Source organism: Ranitomeya variabilis, chromosome 1 (assembly GCF_051348905.1).
Source record: "Ranitomeya variabilis isolate aRanVar5 chromosome 1, aRanVar5.hap1, whole genome shotgun sequence".
NCBI classification, from domain to species: Eukaryota; Metazoa; Chordata; class Amphibia; order Anura; family Dendrobatidae; genus Ranitomeya; species Ranitomeya variabilis.
Window position 1 is genome coordinate 830,661,053 of NC_135232.1, and position 14,242 is coordinate 830,675,294.

General features: G+C 41.8%; 1 protein-coding gene across 3 annotated transcripts in view; it reads left to right on the forward strand.

Moving 5' to 3' along the window:
• CCNI (cyclin I) overlaps positions 1-14,242 on the forward strand; it is a 47,242-nt gene that overhangs the window by 22,369 nt on the left and 10,631 nt on the right. For all 3 annotated transcript variants that reach the window (XM_077275605.1, XM_077275615.1, XM_077275597.1), the window contains 2 exons: positions 12,256-12,390; positions 13,503-13,577. In XM_077275605.1, coding sequence (XP_077131720.1) covers positions 12,256-12,390; positions 13,503-13,577 — 210 coding nt within the window. The remainder of the gene's footprint in view (positions 1-12,255; positions 12,391-13,502; positions 13,578-14,242) is intronic.

Genomic DNA, 14,242 nt, shown 5'->3' on the forward strand with positions numbered 1-14,242 from the left:
GGCGTGCTCTCCGTTGGTTGTAGAGGCCTGAGTGATTTCCTCCTTGCAGTGCTCAGGGAGCCATGTTGCCAGCTGCTGGCAGATTTTGCGTTTGAAGTGCAGACACATTTGTTCTCATGTTAAAAATGATTGGATGGTTTGGAACTTGGCACAGATTTGGTATCCAAGGCTTCCCTTTATATATGGTTTTTTATCTATTGTTTCTTTAGGCTCTGTTCACATAATAAAAGATTCTACTACAGGACCCTTTCATTTAAATAGCTGAAACCTACTTTTTAGGTGAATCAAAATAACATAGCATGTATGATTTTTTTTTTTTTTGCCAGTCAACCCCCCCCTAAAAAAACAGATACTACGTTGTAAATGGATTCTTTGGGGAGGGTTGTATACATTAAAATCCATGGGAGACGTATCCTTTCAGATAACTGTTTATGATGTCATTGGTTAACATCGGGGTTTTATTACTGTTCGTGCCCAATACATGACAGCTATTCACAGTCCCCCCTAGTGATAATGGATCCATCCTAAAAACAGGACACAAGTGGATGCAAAATGGAATCCAAAGTGTTCGTCTTTCAACGGATTCATTTTTTTTCTTCTAAAGATGGGACCGTTCAAAAATGAAAACATTGGTGTTCATTTTTTATCTGTTTTTTTTTTAAACGTTTTTAATGAATCCTGTTTTATTTTCTTTTTTTAAATACTGGATCTGTTACAAGCCCCTGACAACTAGACATGTGAACATAGCCTTAAAGGATCATAACATACAAATGGTTTGAAAATAACCTAAGAAGGTTACCACTTTGGTCTATTAATTAATAATAAACTAGATAATTAAAATGCTGAAGGGTTGTCTTTACTATGACTGGTGCATGACAGTCCTACGGACTTCATAAGGGGCCTGTCTTCCTAAGCCATTGGCCTTGTGAACCAGTACTAAATAATAACAACATTATAAATTATAATGAGGCAGATTTACAAAAACTACCTGTTATTTTGCACCAGTAATTCGCATCAAAATTTTGTCTCAATTCTGGCGCACAATATTGCATCTAAGACCGCATTGCTGTCCATGCTAAGCTATGCCTCCAGGTCAAGAGTTAGAAAATGTGTCTGAGACCCAAAATAAATATGGTGAATGAAACCAAGCCAGAATTGTGCCATGTTTAGCATAGCTAGTGTTCCGAAATCTTTCTTTTTGCGTAATGGCTTACAGCTTTTCTATTGTGTGAGGTGTTCTAGTGCTCGCTTCTGGGTCAACTAGTTCTTATAGTGAGGGCAAGTTACAGAATGTCTTTTATGTACCCAATCTATCACAAGTTTAACGAAACCAATGCAACCTGTATTCTTTTTACATCATTATTTTAAGCACCTTAAGACTTTAGTTGTTGTAGCAGCTTTTTTATTTTTCTCATTAGCCACAGGGTTTTCCTGTAACCAATATTTAGGTTCACCATTGTGATAGGGGATTTTTGAGATTTTGTTGAATTTGGGAAAACAACTTAGCTGTTAGGATAATTCTTCTTCAGGAATGGTGACGGACCATCACAAGAACATGCCAATCACAGGTCTTCTGCTCTTCTCTACTTCCTGCTGCGGTGATGACACGGACGTTGCTTTGATGGAACATTAGTTACAGGAATCTGGAAGTATTGTATTGAAACAAATGACTCAAGGCACCTCATTAAAAGGGAAGTGGTTACATTATTCTGCTCAAACTAATGGCAGCATAAATCAAAGACTGGCTTCTACACTACAAACACATTTTTTACTATGAAACTTTGCGGCATTCCAGAGCAAATCTTAGTTAAAAGCCTAGGCGGGAATAAGGTGACTAGTCCAAGAGGTGGGGACCCATTGGCTTCTCACCCTGCATTATTGACAGGTCTTTCCCTACACACATAGTAGTCACATCTCCACCAGAACCTGCTCCAGTGTCTTAAGTTTCTGGCGCCAGGCACAGACGTATTTACTCTGCCAACGGCGCTGGTGATAGAAACGTGAGAATTAGAAGCTCTGGAAAACTGTCTGTCCAGCCACTAAGGTTAGCGTGGCTGGAACCTGTAGTGCCATCCAGTCTGGAAGTGTGGGTGTGTGTGCTTCCAGTTGAAGTAATCGGCTCCAGCCATTTGGAGAGCACCACACCCTACTAAAGCTTCCAGCTTGCTGCTGGAAGCTGCCAGATATAGCTTAGTGGTTCCTGGTTAGGTGTGCGTCTTTTCCTTCTAGTTTGTTTAGTGTATTCCTGTTTCTGACTATGCTTGCAGATCCTGTTTTTGTTCTTGATGTGACCTCTCTGCTCTGACCCTGCTTGGCCACTATTTCTACCTCTGGACAGTAGCCCTTCCATGGTAGCATTCTACTGGGTCCTGTTGTAAAACCAGATCCTTGAACAAGGGTTACAGGGTATTGGGATTTCTCTGGAGTCTGCCATATAGAGTGGCTTGTGCCAAGTCTATCCGAGGCAGCCCTTTGAGCCTGTGGCCTCAGACAGATGCTACAAGTGGATGGAAGAAGTCAGTGGGGACCTACCTTTTGGACTAGTCATCTCATTCCTTCATATTTCTGGGTGAAATATATATGTTTGTAATGCAGAAACCAGTTTCTTATTCCTGCTGCCTGTGGTTCAGGCAGCATGAATCATGTGACAAGTTCCCTTTAAAAAGGACCTGGCGCTTGCCATAAGTTTGTACTGAAATTATTTTACCTTGTTTAAATACCGTTCTTTGGAATCTGGCATATTCCTGTACGTAAATTTAATTTTGTAGCCAAGTGGTTGAGATCCTCAACTCTTCTCTGTGGGCACCTTCTCAAGGATCACATATACGGAAGATGGGGCCTTTTCTAGGGAAAGGGAAATTAGCATTTACACAACATAAAACAATTACGGTATATATTTATAGCAAGTGACCGGTCCTGTTTAAAGGGGATCTCCAGGTTTATCACGAAAGTCTGCAACTATGAGGATTTACAAGTCTGCAGTCACATAGATTGAAGGCAGACTTTCGTGAAAAACCTAGACAACCCCTTTAAAGCGTAACTCATTTTAATTTTGATATCATAAATCAATAGTACACATGAAAATAAGCAACTTTATAATATATCTTTTTTAGAGAAATAATAGTTATGCTTTAAGGTCAGATCTATTGTAGCAGCCAGAATAGGTCTTTTGAAACATTTTCTACTGAGGTCTCGGCAGCCAAAACCTAAGACCGCAGCTTGTTGGAGACTTGAATATTACATTTTTTTCTTCTACAAGACACCAAAATGAAAAAAATCTGATTATAAAAAATGCTTGTATCTTCATAATACAAGCTACATTAGCTCTTCGTAAGTAATCTGCACAGGTTGAATGGAGCGTCTATGACAGAAGTGGCCAATATTTTGGAAGCAGCGGCTGTTCTCAAGTATCGGCCGAATGTTCGTACATTCCACCACCAGAACAGTTGCCTTACATGTGGAACAGTCTGAGGAACGTATTATTCCATGATTTTTTTTTTTAATGTCCTGAGGCATACTCTTTAGTAATAGTCTGTATTATGTGCTTATGAGAAGGTTATATTAGCTTCTGCACGTCAGAGCTACACAATTATGGTGCAGATTGTCCAAATCCCAGTCATTAACTAAGTGGCGTGTCTACCGAGGAGTTTTATTGTTGTATATACAGGGAGCATAGAATATAATTAAGTATTTAGCATACAGGTCTGCGCTTGTGCCCCCTTTATGTTATAGTCCATCTATGGAATTCTGTTGTTTTTCTGATAAATGTAACTATTATTTTGGTTCTGTTCTTGCTGGCATAGTTACGGTATCTTCCATCAGGTTTCCATTACCCATGACGGTAATGATGTGTTTCATTAGGTTGCATGGTTAAAACAAACCAAAAGCCTAAAGGATCCCACTGTAGGTTAATGGAATCCTTTATAATCCACAACGTCCTCTTCACCTATGTTTGGCGATCTAGTTATTTTTTTTTTTTTGAGAGCCACGCGGAACTGATCCCAGAATTGATCCCATGCCAGCGTATGGAAGCTATTTTATTCTCCATTGCATCAACACCGACACTGCACACAGCATTTGTCAGACCACAATGCTATCAGTTGTGTTGGGCTCAGAAAGACTGCTATATTTCACAATGTATAGGCCATTAGTGCATTACGTCGCTAATAGGTTTATTTTGTAAACAAAAACCACATTTTTGTACTGTCTACCTTTTGTATGAGATGCCATAATGTATGATGCTATTCCCACCACAAAAGGGATGCCAACATCTGCTAGCTCCGAGTATACCGCAAGGTCACTTCCTCCAGCTACGGAGGCCTATGGATACTTATGGCGTTCATATACACTGGAGGCTTTCCTGGCACATAGTCCGAACAAAGGATCAAAATGAAATGTGAACAGGCCCTAACTGCAGGCATTAACTAATGACAGAAGGGAGATCTTTCTGTTTTCATGTTGGATTGTACTGGGGAAGTTGGTTGTTCTCTGCCCCTTATTAGTTGATTAGAGTACAAACTGTATTTCTATAGCACCAATATATTCTGCAGCACTTCATAATTGGGGGAGTGAGAAGCAAAACAGGACCAGTAATCAAAAAAGGAGACCCTGCTCATATTAATTGTGCAAACATAGAAATTGGACAAGTGAAGAATTAGCTGAGTAGAAAGGCCAAATGAGCAATTGTAAGTACACAGTGCTATATAATATGATGACTGCACTGTATTAAGAGGATAAAAACTTTGATGGGCAGAGGAGGGCTTCTTTGATGTGCTATTGCGGAGGTTTCTGCGGCAGCAAGTTGCCTCCTGCTGTTTTTCTTCCACCCTGATCATCGTGGCCTTTACTTTTAGAGTTCCTTTAATAACTAGTGACTATCTCTTTTGTATTCTAGGTTCTCAATCACAATAGCTATGACATTATAAAGAAAGTGATAGTATTCTAACACCACAGATTGATTCCTCGTATTGCAGCTCTGCCCAGGCTGATGCTGCTGTGTCCTTCATCATGCAGTTTATCTTTAGCTGCTCTATACTTTACAGTCAGCTCCTTTAGCTTTGGAATGGGAGCCAGAAACGTACTTTTCCCACGATCATTGCTGGATCATGCGGAGCTTTAAAGTTGAATCCCAGGCCACGGTTCTGAATTCATGCTAGAAGTAGACTCCAGAGGTTGTGGGTTCAGTGCCTAAGTATACAACACTACTGTTATTATTTCATTATCTTTCATTCAGATCAGAGGGGGCTTTAAAGCCAAGTACACAGCAGATAGTGCGATGGTTTTAGGCGCTTTCAAATTCTCTGCCTCTAAAGTTTTCCATACTCGTAGTATGTATTGGTTTACTCCAGCCATGCGGCAGACAACTGGCTGATCACTAGTCTTATAGGGCATTTGTCCCTGTGCAGTCACCAATAGAACATATTGTAAAAACTTTTCATTAAACACCTCTGGCATGTTCCTAAAATATCTTCTTCAAATGTGTGTAAGGCTATGTTCACACGCAGGGGTTTTGCTGCAGTCAAAACCTGCTCTCTTGACAGTAGGAACGCTGCATTAGAGATACCCATTTTGCAACGTTTTCACTATGTTTTTCGCTGCCTTTTTTGTCACTTTTTTGCATCATTTTTTGGGTGCGGATTGCATATATGGTTTACCTACAGTACATGTTTAGCAAAGTTAGTTTTATTCACCAAAAACACTTCAAAAACCTTTGTTGTGTTTTACTTTTTGTTATAGCATTTAGGCTATGTTTCCACGGGATGTAATCTCTGCGCTTTGGACGCAGCGGATACCCCACTATGCCCAAAGCGCCGCCCCCTGTTGTACGCGTGATGATTCTGGATGTGTTCATTGAACACATGCAGAATCACCGCATCGTATTCATAGACTGTGTTATTTATCTTGCTGAGACTGAGCGTCTCTGCAAGATAAATAGACATGCTGCGGTTTGGAAAGACGCGTCACATGTCCGGTTACACAGGGCCGCCGGATGCAGCCCTGCACACATAGTGGAGACGGGATTTCATAAAATCCCCTCCACTATGCTGTAACATCTGGATGCTGTGGCTGTACGTAGCGTCCAATCCGCAGCAAATCCTGAACGAATCCTTAACGTGGAAACATAGCCTTAAGAAACACAGTTCTCAAATTCAGTCAGGAAAAAAAAAGCAAGGTTTGCACGAGATTTCTGAAATCTCATAGCTTTTGCCGGTACTATAAAAAGCAGCTTTTGATTTGCACAAAACTACAGCAAAAACACATATGAACACAGCCTAAGATGTACCCATAGTTACAGACGGCCTATAGAGTGGTTATAATAATAATAATTAATAATTTTTTATTTCTATAGCGCCAACATATTCCGCAGCACTTTACATTATAGAGGGGATTTGTACAGACAATAGACATTACAGCATAACAATAATCACAGTTCAAAATAGATACCGGGAGGAATGAGGGCCCTGCTCGCAAGCTTACAAACTATGAGGAAAAGGGGAGACACGAGAGGTGGATGGTAACAATTGCTTTCGTTGTTCGGACCAGCCATAGTGTAAGAATTGGGTGTTCATGTAATGCTGAATGAACCAGTTAACAGCCTAAATATGTAGCAGTACAGACACAGAGGGCTATTAAAGGGAATCTGTCACCCCAAAAATTGTATATGAGCTGCGGCCACCAGCATCAGGGGCTTATCTACAGCATTCTGTAATGCTGTAGATAAGCCCCCGATGTATCCTGAAAGCTAAGAAAAACAGGTTAGATTATACTCACCCAGGGGCGGTCCCGCTGCGGTCAGGTCCGATGGGTATCGCGGTCCGGTTCCTCCCATCTTCATACGATGACGTCCTCTTCTTGTCTTCCTGCCATGGCTCCGGCGCAGGCGTAGTTTGTCTGCCCTGTTGAGGGCAGAGCAAAGTACTGCAGTGCGCAGGCGCCAGGAAGGGTCAGAGAGGCCCGGCACCTGTGCACTGCAGTACTTTGCTCTGCCCTCAACAGGGCAGACAAAGTACGCATGCGCCGGAGCCACGGCAGGAAGACAAGAAGAGGATGTCATCTTATGAAGATAGGAGGCGCCGGACTCGGACCTGCAGCGCCCATCGGACCGGACAGCACCTGGGTGAGTATAATCTAACCTGTTTATCTTATCTTTCAGGTTACATCTGGGGCTTATCTACAGCATTCCAGAATGCCCCTGATGCCGGTGGCCTTAGCTCATAAAAGATTTTTGGGGTGACAGGTTCCCTTTAAATGCATAAAGTGGTTCTCTTCAATTAATAGATTATTGAACTTGCAGCAAAAACCTTAGTGCGTTCTTAGGGCTTTTCTTTTGGGTTATGGTGTTGTACCTTGTACAGTATGACACAACATGAAGTCTTGGTGACCTTTGCATCCAGACAGAAGACGTGCTGCACCTTACAACACTCGGAGACATCATCAGAATAGTCCCCTATGCTCTAGTTGCGGCAAATGAACCTCGACAATGCACTTCCCACTAGCAATGATAAGATAAGGCTAATGCCAACCCGAGAGTATTTTCAGCTGCGTCCGTCATGAATCCGTAGTTCCTGCTATCAGAATTAATAGGAAATATTCTGTGTTACTGTTTGTTCAGGAAATGATTTTTAATATTTGTCTTTTCTCTTTTTCTGTTGGCACATCCTTATGAGAACCTAGAGGTAAACTATCAGCTGCAGAACATATGGGTATAGCAGTAGACAATGCACGGACATTACGACCAGAGTATGTAGACCTTTGTTACTGCTGAGGTCCATCCTCTATGTTTGCCCCTTTGGCTATTTTCTCTATTGTTTCAGAGTGGGACTATGCATTAGCCATTTATTAGATCTTCTCGAAACAAAGTTCTGTAGCCAAATTTTTCAGTGTCCCCAAATATCTCCTTGTCAGTGTATTCTCACAGTTGCCAAGATCTGATGCTGACGCTACACTCCTTCTAGTGCCCACTGCTGTCAGCTAGGCCTCATTCACGTGTCTTTATTTTTCATCAGTATTTGTATGCCAAAACCAGGAGTGTCCCCAAAACACAGAACATGTGTCAATCTTATTATAATTTTTCCATGTAAGTTCCGCTCCTGGCTTTGGCACACAAACACTGATACAAAATACTGAGGCCTTAGGCAGAGTCGTGTAAACAGTGGCTGTTCCCGCAGAGAGACCTCTGCTGACTGCAGTATCTGATAGCGGCTGAGGTTCAGCCATTCTGGTGCCATTCATTTGGCTGGTGAACACATTCTTTTCTGCAATATCTAGAGACCGCTACTTTTTATCCGGTGTATATTGCTTTTCTATTTAGTATACAGTAGAAGAATGTCCACTGTTGTCCACTGACCTTCACGTAAGGATTCAGTCCATCACTGCCAGAGTTGTCCCATTAGCAACAGTTAGCAACAATCCGCATAAGAAATGTCTGGGTAACAGTAATTATTGGCTCGGTCTGACTAATTATGATAAATCATATATATCCTATGAATTCTAGATAATGTATACACTGATCAGCAAGAAAACCTATTGTGGGGAATACCTGCCATGAGTTTGGTAGAATGAGAAACACACTCCAGCATTAAGGTACAGAGCTGAAATCCGGTCATGGTCAATAGCTGTAAGTTTTCTCCCTAACTGCTAACACAAAATGTCTGTTGAATTGGCGCACACATTATTTTGCCAATTATGATAAGAAAATGGTGTAAAATAATAATAAACATTTTAACAATTCAAAGGTTTTCTGTAACCGAATCGGTAGCTTTAACGGTGACATGTCCATCCAGATGGAGCAGAAATGACAAAGAACGTCAGGGTACCTGTGAAGAGTATGAATAGAATGTTATCATTTTTCTTTTTTGACACCTCTCTTTCTTATTGGCTGAAGAGTCCAGCGAGTGGTCCTGTTTTCGTCCGTTATCGGGAACCTCCTGTCGTCTTCTGCTGGTTGTAACCTACCGGATCGCCCCAGTGTTTGCTAGCCGCATCGGAAGTCACAACTCAATGTAAGTCTATGAGAGCCAGAAGGAGGGTCTCCTAGACTTACCGTAATCTGAGAGCTTGTGACCATTACCTCTGACTTCCAGTCAGTCAGAAGCTGCAGTCACAAGATGACGGCGCAGGACGAGAGCTGAGGAGAGTATCATACTAGGATCGGATCAGGGATCTTAGTGGAAACACTCCAGCACTAAAATACAAAAACGCTGGAGTGGTGCTTTAATTACGAGCACCTAAGCCCTGAATAAGCATGGTTTTCAATGGATAAAATAAAATGTACCCGGAATCTTTCCCTCAAACCCGTATATAAAACTTTTCCTGGACTCTATAAAATATAGTCCGTATATTGCATGAACTGCCAGACTCCTTTAGTTACCAAACATGCCACTACTAGGAAGCAGTAGCGTAGCTGCTGGGGGCCTATATAGTTGAAGGCAATGATGGAGTCATGTACAGCAATAGATAATTCCCATGAGTGCATGTAGTAGATAAAGCAGAACAAACCCCTGTTTTGTATTATCATTTAGCCTTGGAACATCTGAGGCCTACGTCTCTCTTTTTCTAGAACAATTTCTCGCACAAGATCATCGCAATAATATGTGGTTACATATTTATTTTGAGCCAGTACAATCTATTGCACCTGCTTATTTCCTGGGCATGACTACTATCGTTCTCTTAATGTACACATGGCTGTGTATTTATAAGGAGATCACATTGGATCTGTGACAATGTACATTGCATGTCTGACTATAGAGTACATAGAGGCTGGGACATTGCATGACTGAGCGCAGTGTAACCATGACTTATGCCTATCATCACACGGTAGAGCGTCGGCCTGAGCCACTATGGTCCCATAAGATAAATGGGCAATGTGCATTTCATCTTCTGCCAGGTACATTGAAGTGCTTTTCCAGTTATTTAGATTTGTTCTTCAGTTTACTATTAATATGCTACAGTACATTTTATGTAATTAATTCCATGTTCTTATATTTTTAAGACCTCACTAACATAATTGTATAAAACATTCTGACGTTAATATAGATTCACTTAAACCACACACATATTTTTTAATTTTATAAGTTTATCTGATTATACCTATGAAATAGCTGACCTCTATTATTTTTTTATTCTACCATAAACATATACACTCACTGGCCACTTTATTAGGTACACCTGTCCAACTTCTTGTTAACACTTAATTTCTAATCAGCCAATCACATGGCGGCAACTCACTGCATTTAGGCATGTAGACATGGTCAAGACAATCTCCTGCAGTTCAAACCGAGCATCAGTATGGGGAAGAAAGGTGATTTGAGTGCCTTTGAACGTGGCATGGTTGTTGGTGCCAGAAGGGCTGGTCTGAGTATTTCAGAAACTGCTGATCTACTGGGATTTTCACGCACAACCATCTCTAGGGTTTACAGAGAATGGTCCGAAAAAGAAAAAAAATCCAGTGAGCGGCAGTTCTGTGGGCGGAAATGCCTTGTTGATGCCAGAGGTCAGAGGAGAATGGGCAGACTGGTTCGAGCTGATAGAAAGGCAACAGTGACTCAAATCGCCACCCGTTACAACCATGGTAGGCCTAAGAGCATCTCTGAACGCACAGTGCGTCGAACTTTGAGGCAGATGGGCTACAGCAGCAGAAGACCACACCGGGTACCACTCCTTTCAGCTAAGAATAGGAAACTGAGGCTACAATTTGTACAAGCTCATCGAAATTGGACAGTAGAAGATTGGAAAAACGTTGCTTGGTCTGATGAGTCTCGATTTCTGCTGCGACATTCGGATGGTAGGGTCAGAATTTGGCGTAAACAACATGAAAGCATGGATCCATCCTGCCTTGTATGGAGCATCTTTGGGATGTGCAGCCGACAAATCTGCGGCAACTGTGTGATGCCATCATGTCAATATGGACCAAAATCTCTGAGGAATGCTTCCAGCACCTTGTTGAATCTATGCCACGAAGAATTGAGGCAGTTCTGAAGGCAAAAGGGGTCCAACCCGTTACTAGCATGGTGTACCTAATAAAGTGGCCGGTGAGTGTATATTTCAATGGGGAGAGAAGATTAGTTCACTGTCAGACACCATTGTCCCCCAGACTTCTGACAGTAGCATATCTCCTACAGGGTAAAATAAAAACAACTATTTTTGTGTGTTCTGCTCCTTCAAACATTAAATCTTCTCTATTTTTCATGCAGTCTTTGTTACGGTGTTGAATTAGTAAAGATATGACAGAACGGCGTTGGTGAAAACGTCACACCATATTATCAGTCACAGGACTGCATTCCACTCAAGGAAACCTATCACCTGTGAAAATGCGATTTACCTGCAAATAATGAGATAATCTGCAGGTAAATAGGTTTACATTGCGGCCCAGCTGTCTTCATGAAAGTGTAGCTATCCGGAGAAAAATAAGCTTAATTTCTCTCGGAGCCGCCAGCTTTCAGTTATGGAGGCGAGCACAGTGTGATTAGTCATTGCTCACTGTAAGTACACCTAGGAACATATATGTTCTGCAGAGCCAGCTGTCAATCAAAGTGATGGGTCTAGCTTACAGTCACAGCTCACAGTACAGTGAGAGATGACTGTAGTCATACTGTTTGCCTCCATAACTGAAAGCTGGCGGCTGTGAATGATAGCTTTTGTTAGACTGTGACTGATTACCAAATATACATATAAATGTGATACCAAGATTAACAAAATACATAAGGGGGTTGTATCCTTTTCTTTTTAAATTGTTAAACTTGCAATTTACTTGTTTTTAAAAGTTTTCTACCTTCTCAAGGATGGAGGATTTTTTTTAATCCTATTGGTTTAAGCTCGTTTTCTAGGTTACCAGCCACTGCTGCAATCTCTCAGAAGTGGCCGGTCTCCTAGGCAGTGAGCTCGGCCCGTGCAGGCTCTGAAGCTGGCCAGATCTGCTGGACTGAGCCTCAGGAGCCCTGCAATTCTGCCAAGGTGTGGAACCAAAGCTGCCTCTGCTTGGAGTATGGGAAATCATGAGACACAAGGCGTAAGCGACGTAGCCATGTCTCTGGTCCGATCTGTGAATCAATAGGATTATAGTGGTGCAGGCCGCATCTGAATAAAGATCATGGAAACCATTTTAACTTTAAAACAACGGCATCCGCTAAAAGTGTATAGTTTATATGGCCTGGGCTGGAACCTCTAATGTACAAAATGATATCAAACTTGATGTCAAAATTCGGTTCTGGATAATTGCCTTATTTTTTTTTCCCTTTTCTATATTCTTTTTTATAGGATGCAGCTATTTCTCCACAGCAGCGGGAAGAGGTGATCCACTGGTTAGCTGAACTGAAACACCAGTTCCATGTTTACCCAGAAACCCTTGCACTGGCCATAAGTATTTTGGATCGTTTTCTGGCCTCCGTAAAGGTGATCACTCACACTGATTACTGAATAACGCACAAATGTCTTTGACTGTATTGTCCTTCTTCCTTGGTTGAACAGTCTGCAGTATTGTCTGTACTCAAGTGTGCAAGTTGAGGGGTTAAAGACATGTCCCTCCAGTCAGAGGTAACAGAATTTGCTGTGATCGCTCTTCTAGCTTAAAGCGATTCTTCCAAGTTTGGAAGTTATCCCTAACAGGAAGGGTGGTAACTTTGTGATCGCTGGGTCTCTCACCAATGCCGATCCAGAGCCCCACCAATCCCGAGAACAGTGGAGCGGCGGTCAATTATTCACACTACCTCTCCATTCATTCTGATGGGAGTGCTGAAGACCAGCTGATCGCAGAGCTTGGCTGTCTCCAGTGGTCCATTAAAAGTGAATGAAGCGTCACTGTACATGATTGACCACCGTTAGACTCACACTGGGCTCTTCAGAGCCCCGATTCTGTGGATATCGTGCAAAGCTTGAGAATACCACTTTAATTTGATACCTAAAAAATGAGGTGTCATTGCTAATATTCCCAGCATCTTTCTGATTGCATGTCACTGGCCTATGAAGCTGAGCTATGAGGTGGGGTCTTCAGACTGTAGAGCTGCTATCTACTTGCGACTTGGAAAACATGCTGTAGTCACTGGTGTATTCCTTTGTCTGACCCTAAAAGATTTGCTTTGTCATGACATTTGGCCATACTGAATAAGTGAGGTGTGTGCCATTCAGAAGAGGCGCTTAAGAGGGGTGTGTGTCTTAATGAATTTGACGTCTTCTATGCCAAGAAGACTGGTCTAACACAAGCGCTTTCTTCGCCAGCCTTGTTGAATTCGCCGCATAGAATAAATAGCCTCTGTCCTCCCAAATGAGAGCCAGCATTCTTACCCCGTCTAGGTTTATGGTGCTAGTGACTCTGCTGCCGTCATTCACAACTTTGTTAGATTTCCAGACATACCAAACCTCTGAAATACTGACCCCACTTGTACCAGAGGAGGATTTTAAGTCCAATATAGCACTGATATGTGGTGCAGCCAGAATTCTTAACTGGTTAATTTCAAGCAGTGAATATAATGAACGATAGTTGGTAATTACTTTGTCTTTATTAACAGGCCCATCCAAAATACCTAAGGTGCATTGCAATCAGCTGCTTCTACCTTGCTACCAAAACCGCTGAGGAAGATGAAGTAAGTTGCCCTGCTTCATTTCTGTTTGAGATGAGCTAATGGATTTGCAGCCCCCATGCCAGTAATATACAGCTGACGGACCTCCTACATGCCAGCATCCCCGGCTCCTCTTTTGATTACCGGCTTAGCGAGATGTCACTTGTTCATCCTGCTCCAACAATGTCATACCAAGCCTACAAATCAGAAGAGGCACCAGGGATTCCGGCAGGTAGGAGGAGGCTCACAAGGCTCCAGTCCTACAACCACAGAATACTGGCATGGCTGCCGGGCCGGGGTCCTTGAAAAAATGACTGCTACGTTTCTAACATTCTAAAAAAATGTGGTATGACTATCTGAATTAAAGGGATAACCATTCAAAGTTTGAACATTGCTAATTTTTTTAATTTGTTGTCAAATTTCTGGTATTTGTATCAATAAATGCAAAAAATATCCACCTAAATTTACCATTCTCATAAAACATGTGCCATGAAAAAACAGTCACAAAATCACTAGGATATGTTGATATAGGAAAAATATATATCTTTATATGGTGTTAGCCAGTGGATAAATATTAAAATTTGAGAGTCCTCAGTGGTTGATATGTTTTAATGGCTAACTGACATGGTAACAAATTGCAAGCTTCTCAGACTACTCAGGTCTCTTCATCAGGCACAGAATAACACAAA